The 11069-nt window shown below is 32.3% G+C and overlaps 1 protein-coding gene across 1 annotated transcript in view; it reads left to right on the plus strand.

Moving 5' to 3' along the window:
• Nucleotides 1–10177, plus strand: part of LOC149805455 (uncharacterized) — a 270060-nt gene extending 259883 nt beyond the window's left edge. Inside the window, exon 31 of the mRNA XM_089934230.1 lies at nt 997–10177. Within this exon, the coding sequence (XP_089790356.1) occupies nt 997–1266 (270 nt within the window). The 3' untranslated portion in view covers nt 1267–10177. The remainder of the gene's footprint in view (nt 1–996) is intronic.
• Nucleotides 10178–11069: the final 892 nt, after the last annotated feature.

An 11069-nucleotide genomic window follows, 5' to 3' on the forward strand; every position in this document is an offset into this window, starting at 1 on the left:
GGCTGGTTCCCAGGGTGCAGGTAAAAACATATGGACCAAACATGGTTGTAAAAGTGATGTCATTTTCATGCCAAGAAAGTGTATATCTTTCATTGTTTTCTTCATGGCATACTTTTTTTTCTGTCCAGAAACTTTCACAGATATAGTAAACGTACAAAATTAGGCTGTCTCTTCAGGCATACAACAGAGTAATTATACTTTACATATAGGGGACCCAAATGGTCTAAAGCGCTCTCCGTTACGGATCACTGCCATCTCACCTCTGTCTGCTTATGTTAGAGTCTCGGATTCGGCCAATGTGGGTATGTGAGAAAGCTTGCCAGTAGCTTCTCAAGGGTCAGTGGTTCTTTCCGGGGATTTCCCAGGTTCTTCGTCCACCATTAATACTGGCTGCCATGTATAGCCTATTATGTGCTGAAAAATGGCATTAAACCCTACAACTACAACAACAACAACAACTTTACATATACACCACTCCCTTGATAACTTGCACCCTGATAACTCACATGGTTTGCTACGGCGGGTATAAAACCTATGACCTTTCATTTACAAGTCATACCACTCCAGTGGCCTAGTGGTTAGAGATTCACCTCAGATGTGGGAGGTCGTGGGTTCGATCCCCAGCCAAGACATACCAAACACTTACAAAAATGGTACTAACAGTTGCCTCACTTGGCACTCAGCATTAAGAGGTTAGTGTTATGACTGGTCGTCCCGGTGTCAGGATAATGTGACTGGGTGGTACATCATGCTACATGTCTGCAGCATGATGCACCATTGCTAGACACCACTATAAACTGTCACACTGCCGACATCATAGCAGTATGACTGAAAAATTGTTAAAGCTACGTTAAAAATCTAAATCGTACACACACACGCATTTACAAGTCAGTTACAACGGAGCTACCTCAGCTTGTAATTGATTATAAGTGGTAGATATGCATCCAGAAAAGTTTCAAATTAAATTTAATATTTGTGTACTGTTTATTTCTGCAGAGACTTCTTTTGTCTGTTGATGCATCCAGTACCGCAAGACAACCTCCATTGGATCCTGGGATGTACAGCCCCTATTCTGCCTACGCCAGAAGGAACATGTCACAACATGAACAAAATTCTGGTGGAATTCTTCATGGAACTTATGAGCTGTATAATACTCCCAGCAGGCAGCACACAATTACGCCAGAGGAATTCCCAACTTTGTCAGGAACCACTTTACAACAATCACCAAGCATTTCGAGATCGAATTGTTCTGGAAAGACTTCCTAGAACATGGCCCATCACAGCATATGATGTCAGAACTCAGTTAGCTGAAAAGGCTCCAAACGGATGATCGGTGCTTTGTTGAGTATTTGGATGTTTTAGAAGACAGATTACTGAGTTCTTTATTAATTGATGATAGAATCTAATGAATCTAAGACTGTAGCCTAATAGTGCCTTAGCTTATTTTGTTGAACTATGCCATCTATTTAAACAAGGATATCATTCTTTTATCCTAAGAATGCCAGAATTATATGGAAGAGATACCCTGCCATGGAAGTAAGTGAACACAACATATAAGGTAAAATTTGTATTCAAATGCAGATTTCAGCAAATACGTTAACTGTGACAAGCTTATATTTGTGTTTACACTAATGGGAAACATATGGATCAGAGAGTTATTTCTCTTGGTAAACTGCAACCAGATGGAAGATATTACCTCCCATGCTTAGAGATTTTAATATGAAACTTGAGTTGTTTCCCTTTGACTGTGATAGTAGGATTAACTAAATGGCCACAGTTTTTTGTACTTTTGTTATGAATTCACCCCATGAAGTCTACTTATATGAATGTTGAATATATGAACTCATTACAACAAAATATTCACCGTTGAGGATAGATTTTTTGCATAGAATGTGTCTGTGATAGTTCTTCATTGTGCCAAATTTGTACATTTTTCATAATTCATCAGAACCATGTATATATGTATATATATATATATATATATATATATATATATATATATATATATATATATATATATATATATATATATATATATTGTTCTGGAGGCTTGAAGTTGGTAATATTTACAGAATATAAGTTCTTTTTCAGGACTTAAGTATTATTAGTTTTTTTTATGATGATGTACAATTTTGTCTCCAAAGTGATCAAATAAATATTTTGAAGATAACAAATTAATTATGAATCAATTGACACACCAATTTTAATACATTTGACATGGCTTAAGGTTATATAGCATGAGAGTCATGCAGTAAGCATTGTCATTTTGGGTCATGTTTTAATTATCAGATCCCATTTATCAGTCAAATCCCATTTATTTGATAACAGCTGATCTTAAAAGAGTTACTCTCAGTCTAAAAGCTCTGAATGGTTAATACAATTTTACAAATTCACAGTACAGATACCATATACACTTCATTGTTAGTCAGATCCACAGTACAGACTGCATAGACCCAGATCTGCTATCACATAATATGCTTTTAGATCTGGGTCTGTGCAGTTTGTTAGAATTACCATTATTCTCACTTATAATTCATGTCAAATGGCAAACAACAAAGATCCTGATATTCAGTAGCATAATGTACCTGCAGACCAGGGTCTATGTTGTTTGTCCTTCTGATTACTTGTAACAAACTGCACAGACCCAGATCTGCCTGCACTTTATGTTATGGTAGATCTGGGTCATTGCAGTTTGCAGTTGGACTTATAAGCAAGTATATATGGTAATCAGTAGAACTAACAGTGTCGACCCTGGTCTACTGGTGCATTATGTGATGGCAAATCAGAGTCTGCATTGTTTTGCAGGTGGACCCATATTACATTCGAGTATGCATGGTACGTCAAGAAAAACATTTTCTATCCTGTCTCTGGTACATACATATATGTTACCATTGCAAAGTCTGTGATATTTCTAGCCTGTTTGACACAAGGCAAAGAGGTAGACCTTTTCTGTCTTGCATCATCACATTTTGTTGACTATTGTTATCTCCAGTTTTATTTAAACATTATGTTAGTTATCCTTTTTTTATCGCATAGTGATGACATTCTTGATCATGTGTTTTTTAAATGTCAGCATTGGTTATGCATCCAGGCCAGGTTGGCCATCTTTCCGTCTCTCTGGGCAAAACAATTAATTCCCATTGCCTCCACATTATGTAGCCTTTCATGTGTTTATTTACCCATAACACCAAGGAATGAATAAATCGATGTCATTTTTTAGTTTTCAAATGATATGCAGTTGTGAATTATTCATTAGGAATATGGAGTGAAATTTTACTGACCATATTGTCAATGAGACCTTGGACTATCCAAAAATTTATGAAGGTGGCATATGACATTATCATTGTCCATCCATGGTAGCAAATCCCATCAATTATGAATTTTCTTTCTGCTCAATAACTTTTAAAGGACTTCACTGTTTGAAACCAAATTTGGTGTGTGTTTTTGCTTTAAAAAGACAGATTTATTTCAATTTTCCCCATTAACTGACAGATTTGAAGGAGTTACTGCCCCTTTATGGCTTAGCACTGTTTTATGTATACATTGTTTTATTTAAGACAGGTAATATTGTCCAACTCTCATCTGCATAAATACTGTGCAGAAAATGATGGATTATTTTACTTTTACTGTTGGGAATTTAAGTCATCTACTTAAATGATTAAGATTCCCTCACTTAAATTTCCCAGACAATATTTCTGTGTTTTTATATCTGTAGCATTCAGTGCAAAGATATGAAGCTTTTTAAAAGTTGTCTTGTTTTAAAATTATCTGTGTCTGATATTAAAGTCCAGTGTAGTCTTGAAGCTTCTAATGGTTTTGCTTGGTTGAATATGATATCACTTGTTAATTGATTACTACTGGTAACTTGCTAAAAGTAGGTTCTTATGTTTATTTGAGTTGGTAATTGATAATAAACGAGGTGATCTTACAGATAGATTTTGGGGGGATGGGTTTTTTTTTTTTGAAGGATTAAACTCCTATGAGGATATCAAGAGTTAGTCATCTTGATCCCAATCAAGAGTTCCTGAAATTATTATGAAATCTACCACAGAATGTGTCATTTTCAGTTCTGTATTTGCTGCTACTGTAGTAGTAGTAGTATTAGTAGTATCTTTTCCAGAACTGGTTTCCTTTCAAACTAATTATTAAAAAATATCTTTTTTTTTTCTTTCCTAAAAACATAACTGTTGATGTTCACCCAGTGATAGTAATTTAATCCACTCTGCTGTTTTTAAACATTAATTATTATTTGATGACTAGATGACATACTACCTTGAAAATATGCAACACCTATAATGGTTATTTCTGGTAAGCTCAGAGCAAATTGGGAAAACATGATGGCCAAACACTCTTGGTTGGCAAGACATCTGTTGATTATCTGGCAAAAAACAACAATCTAGTCATCTTGGAATTAATTTTAGTCCGCAACATCTTTAATGATTTCTTTACAAAGAAACAATATGTAAACTGGACCAAATGACCACAAAATGTAACATTGTTAAGGTGTTTATTTGACAGTATAATGAATACAAAAATCAAAAAGACATGTTGATATAATGATACTTGAAAACTCATATGACCAATGTCCAGTAGAGCAGAGTATGTGCCAGTCAAAACCTTTGATATAATGGACATGTCTGGCAGCTGCAGGTATTTAATGATCTATGATCCCATTTTATAATTGCATTATCTGAAATTTTGAATGAATTAGCAACCAAAAGAAAAATAAATAAATTATTATTATTATTATTATTATTATTATTATTATTATTATTATATGCAAAAGCAGCTATATGTCCTAATTGCTGTTTAAATTAAACAGTTACTAGTGCATCTTTCATGCTTGAGAACTTTAATAATTTTGAATACCATTGTATATTATGTTCATACACATAGCAGAATATTCTAAAGTCATCTACCTTTGTTATAAATAATGGCAGACAAACATTTTACATGTTTTCTTGTGGTCTTTTTTGTTCTTTACAAATATCCAAGTTGACCAATACAGATTTTTCAGAGAAAAGTTGATTTTATGAAATCCACTTGCGATGTAATATTTTATTTTATTTTGTAACCGTCCATTTCACTTGTTATTGTTTATCTTAATTTAGTTACACATGTTTATTGATAATGACATTATTACTTTTATTAGCTTTTAATTTTAGTTCATCAATGTCTGTTTCTAATAATTCAGTGCAAACACGTGGTAGACTTTCTGATTGTTCATTAGTTTGTTAGTGTTTTTTTCTTTTCATTTTTCCAATTCTTATTTTCAAAAATGAAATGATAGATTTATTGCTTCCATACTTTCTGTACAAAAATGAGAGCTAGGGAAGGGAGATAACTGTTGACTTGTGTACTTAACACATGCTGTTTCCAGTAGTATTACCTGCATATATTTAATTAGTATTTCTTCATCAGGGGTAATTATATAGAAGTATATGACAAAAGACAAGGCTAGATAAACTAGCTGATTGTATAATATGATGTATGAAAGCTAGAACTACTGAGATTTTATTAAAACCATACAGTTTGGCTTACTCGTCCATGGCTGTATCTAGATTGTCATCTGGGAACTACATTGTACTTATTTAAACAGCATTGTAGCGTATGATCAATGATTTAGATTTAACTCCCTGCTTATGCAGATTAACAAATCAAGTAGCTATGATTGGTTTTATTGATCAATCATGTTAGTAATTCCACACGACTTGTTGTAATACTATACAGCTTTTTTTTATTTAAACGGAACAGATTTGTTTGAAAACATTATTCATCCGGTCCATAAATATAAAATTTGTTGCTATTATTGCATTTTTTACAGAAAAAAAACAAGCTTTGCCATTTAATTTCAGTCCATTTTCTGTATATGTATAAAAATATTTCATCACTTAACATGAAAATTATTCATTTTGTTATTTAGGTCCTTGATAGCTGATATCATACATGTTTGAATGAAATAGATGATGTTACTGACGTCTTGTAAATAATTAAAGAATTTGTCACATCTATATATGTTGTGGACATCACTTGTTTTTACAAGTTATAAGAAACAAGCTGGGCATTCTTCATTAAAGTTATTATTTCTGCAAATTTTGTTTAGTAGTTTTAAATTGTAACACCTAACGGACACTTGTAAATGTTTTCCCACGGAATAAGCAGATGATATTATAATTCATGACGACCAGCCCCTAATAAAGATAAACCTTAACAAAATTATTGAATAACATGTTCAGATCATTTTTCAAGAAACCAACATTTTGTTCATTTTATATCAAATAGAAAAAGCCAATTATTGGCAACTTCTTTTTTTGCAGAAAATCATTGCATATTGTCATGCCCTTTCATCAGAACTTCCATTTCATTTTGATAGAATTTTTTGGTCTAGATCTGAACTTGCAAATATACCTCAGCCAGCGGTCTGTGTATTCTTGGGGGAAGGTAAAAATTAATACCTTTTTCAGAAAACGTTTTTGTTGCTATCAACAAGATAAATTGAATTTAGGGCCAGTTTATTGTTCCATTTATATAATAACATCATATGCATTGTTATGCTTAGAAAAAAAGTGTTACAATTGATATTGAGTGTGTTAGAACATACATGCCATGGATCCTTATTACCATATACCTGTGATTTTATTTTTACTGTATAAACGGATATGATTTATTTTAATTTGGTATCTGGTTATATATATATATATATATATATATATATATATATATATATATATATATATATATATATATATATATATATATATATATCCACTGTTTACACAATGGATCATACATTCTGTTTATGATGCATCTTTCTTGCCTATATTCATCAAAATATCTTAAGAAAAACAGTCATCTTAAAACACTGGTTAAAAGCAAATGTATAGCGCATTTTGTGTTGAACATACACATAAATTTGTGTTGGACACTTACTATATATACTGGCATAAAAGTTACACTCCACTGGAAACTGCATAGACCCAGATCTGACCTTGCATAATGTTGCAAACTGCATAGACCAAGATCTGCCATTGTGTAATGTGATGGTCTGTGCAGTTTTGTAAGAATTAATCAGTAAAACAAACAGCATAGACCCTGATCTATTGGTACATTATGCAGTGGCAGTTTGGGGTCTGCTTTATGTGCAGTTGAACCTAACTTATATACAAGTTTGCATGCTTATGATATATTATATGTCTATATATCATCCAGTCACAATGTTATGTATTATTCTTTACACAAATAAAGTAATTTAGTTTTGAGCACATTTATTACATTAGTCAGCTTTTTGCAATGTCTAAATTACTTGCTTATGATCATGTTAGTAAATAGTAATTATTATGTTATAAAATTAAATGAAATTGTTGCTTTAAAGATTTAAACAATGTTTTGAGGTTATTTAATAATTATATTTATATTTTCTGTACAGAAACAAACTATATCAATTTAACAACACAATCATGGTTGTTACAGGTCAATCAAGAAAACCATTTTTGTTAGCTCTCCTGGCAATAAGACCAAGTAAGCTGATTGAAATCTTTTCATGTTATACAAAAATGATGCTGATCACCATCAGATTTGATTACTCTTATTGAAAAATAGAAAAAGAGAAGAAGAAAAAATTGGATGATTTCTTTCAAAAGCACTCAACAAAATGTGACCTAATTTGACACAAAGTTTCCTGGCATGAAGATCCTTCAAGTTCTACAAACAATGCTGATCTGCCTTAAAATATGGCTGCCATCACTAAGTATAATACAAAAATGGCTGCCTCACTAAATATAATACAAATATGGCTGCCATCACTAAATATAATACAAAAAATGTTAAGTTATTTATCAAAACATTTCAACAGAATTTGAATGATACTATCATGGCATGATATTTTTTTTTAATTATGTTACAATTAAAAGAAAAGAACTTGAAATAACTTTTTCACAAAAACTGCAGAAATTTAAAAAAATTTAAGCAAGCATCCTTAAAGACCTTTCAGTTTTATACCAATGATAGTAATTCACCTTCAGGTATGACTGCTGTTGATTTGAAGAAAGAAAAAAATTCCTGTGACTTCTCAGAAACCACTGAACAAATGATGCCAATTCACAGTCAGATTTGACCATTGTTGCCAAACAAAAATGTTACAAAATATAGTGTAAACAACATCAACACAAAATCTGCTGAATAGAATTTAATCAAATTGCATGAAAGTTTTTGATATTTGTACAAATGATATCAGTATGCAAACAGACATGGCTGATGTTACTAAAAATAGCCATTTAAACAACTGCTTCTCAGAAACCTCTGTACAGAATTTAACAGAAAGCATGGAACAAAGTTTGTGCAAACAGTGATGAACTGATATCAAATATGGTCAGCATTAATAAAAATTAAAAACTTTTAAATGGCTTCTCATAAACCACTGGACAGAATTAGACCAAATTTGACTGGCATGGAAAGCCTTTAAAATTGGACCAAATTTGACGGGCATGGAAAGCCTTTAAAATTGGACCAAATTTGACGGGCATGAAAGCCTTTAAAATTGGACCAAATTTGAAGGACATGGAAAGCTTTTAAAATTGGACCAAATTTGAAGGGCATGGAAAGCCTTTAAAATTGGACCAGATTTGAAGGGCATGGAAAGCCTTTAAAATTGGACCAGATTTGACGGGCATGAAAAGCCTTTAAAATTGGACCAAATTTGATGGGCATGGAAAGCCTTTAAAATTGGAACAAATTTGACGGGCATGGAAAGCATTTAAAATTGGAACAAATTATGCCATTCAACTCTCAGGTAGAAAAAACAAGAACAGAATTTACCAAATTTGGACATGTTACTGAAACTAAATACCAAATTTGGACACATTACTGAAACTAAATACCAAATTTGGATACATTACTGAAACTAAATACCAAATGAACAAAAAGCATCATAACAAGAAGCATTTCAGTTTTGCATAAAATATGTTGAATCAACATCAAAGATAGTTACTAAAATAAGACAAAAATTAAAATGGTTTCATAGCAAAATCCAGTTAACAGTTAACAAAATTGGACCAAAGGCATCCTGTATGAACAAGACCTTTCAAGTTTTCACCAGTTTTTTTGTTATTGGCCATCCAATATTGCTGTTAATACTAAAATATTTAACAGCCATTAATCTAAGAAAGTTTCATACCAATCAAGATTTCTCAGCAAACTGCCCATGCGTTTGGCTGGTAGGTAAATGCTGCCTAAGTGAGCAATCTCTTGTCCACTGTGGCCTCTTGTTCTGGCATTATAATATGACTTATGATTTATATATGAATCTCATCTTAAACATGTATTACATAAATTCTTCTTCTGAACCACAACTGTCTGACATAATGGTAAACCTTATCTACTTGTCTCTCATGTTGATGAACTTGATGTACATATCTCTCCAGTTGATAAACCTTATAGACTTGTTTAAAATGTTGGTTAACTTCTGTACTCGTTTCAGATGTTGATAAATGTCATGGACTTGTTTGGCCTGTTGATAAACCTCATGTACATATTGGACATGTTAAACCTTGTGTACTTATTTGACCTGTTGATAAAACTCGTGTACTTATTTGACCTGTTGATAAACTTCATGTGCTTGTTTGACCTGTAGATAAACCTCATGTGCTTGTTTGACCTGTTGATAAACCTCATGTGTTTGTTTGACCTGTTGATAAACCTCATGTGCTTGTTTGACCTGTTGATAAACCTCATGTTCTTGTTTGACCTGTTGATAAACCTTATGTACTTGTTTGATATGTTGATAAACCTCATGTACTAGATATTTAGAAAATGATTGTTAAATTAATGATTGTACTGTATCCAGTTTCCTTTTTTATTTCAAATATCTCCTTCAGAATGATAGCATATAGTCAGAAAGTTGTTAGGAATTTACAATTTTATTTAATCAGTATTTCAGCTTTGTAAATAACACATTTGTTTCATTTCATCATTGATGCAGCTCAGTTTTATAAATCTTATCATGCATTTAAATAAATTATTGTGAAAGTGTTATTTTTGTACTGAAAAGAATCAAATCTAGTGTTTTTGCTTGTAAAATACAGGAAAACCATATTTATTGGAATATACTTTTTGTTTCTGTATTATTATATGACCATAATGACAAATTATGTCTTCAAAATAAATTATATATATATATGTATACATGAAGATCCAGTTCTTTTATTTCTCATTTGTTACAACAACAAAAGCCCCACTCTCTGGTTGTTTTTCCTTAGCTTTCTTGTAAAGAGCATGGGCAACTTTCAGCAATACTTACCAGCATCCTTAACTTACTGAATGTCATTTTTGTTATTTTAAGTACATCATCAGGTTTAGATTGAAATTTAAACATTTATTTAGCAGCTGTAGGATACAAATTAAATATGCATCACAATCATAATTACCTTATTCATATTTGTGTCAGTAGGTCTGTCCCCGTGTACACCAAATGGAAGATTCCATGTACAGTACTTACTTCATCTACGATATAAATCTGGATGTTCTATGTACCTGGCAAAATAAAAACAAGCTTCATGACAACAAACCCATCCTTTTAAATAAATCGGAGAGAGGAAGTGGTATTCATGACACACCTCACTCAATGTATATACCTCCTCATGAGTGAAAATTGACTAAAACGAATACCGTGTCTATGTTCACTGAGAGTGGAAGACGTTTTTGTTGAGTTCTGTGTTTTTTGTTATCTTTAATGGCACTTTTAAAGGTACTGGCAATATTAATCAATGTAATGGGAAGTGCATTTCCCAAGAACATGTGATCCTTGGAGAACGACCCTGTCTACTCAATGAGCACCCATGGCTCCCCTTCTTGTCAAGTGTATCAACCCTTTGAGACAGAACAATGTGAACCCCGTTATCGAACTTTATGACGATATACCACCCAGGAAAATCTTAAACCATTTTAGGGAGTACGGATTAAATAACTGACGTTGGTTCTTTATTTTACGAATTTTATCTTGTTTTATCTTCTAGTACTTCATGTTTACATTTATCTGCAAGGGCTTATCTTCCCAAAGTTTTGTATTCAATTCT

Source organism: Sinohyriopsis cumingii, chromosome 2 (assembly GCF_028554795.1).
Source record: "Sinohyriopsis cumingii isolate HCF-2022 chromosome 2, ASM2855479v2, whole genome shotgun sequence".
In the NCBI taxonomy this organism is placed as follows: domain Eukaryota; kingdom Metazoa; phylum Mollusca; class Bivalvia; order Unionida; family Unionidae; genus Sinohyriopsis; species Sinohyriopsis cumingii.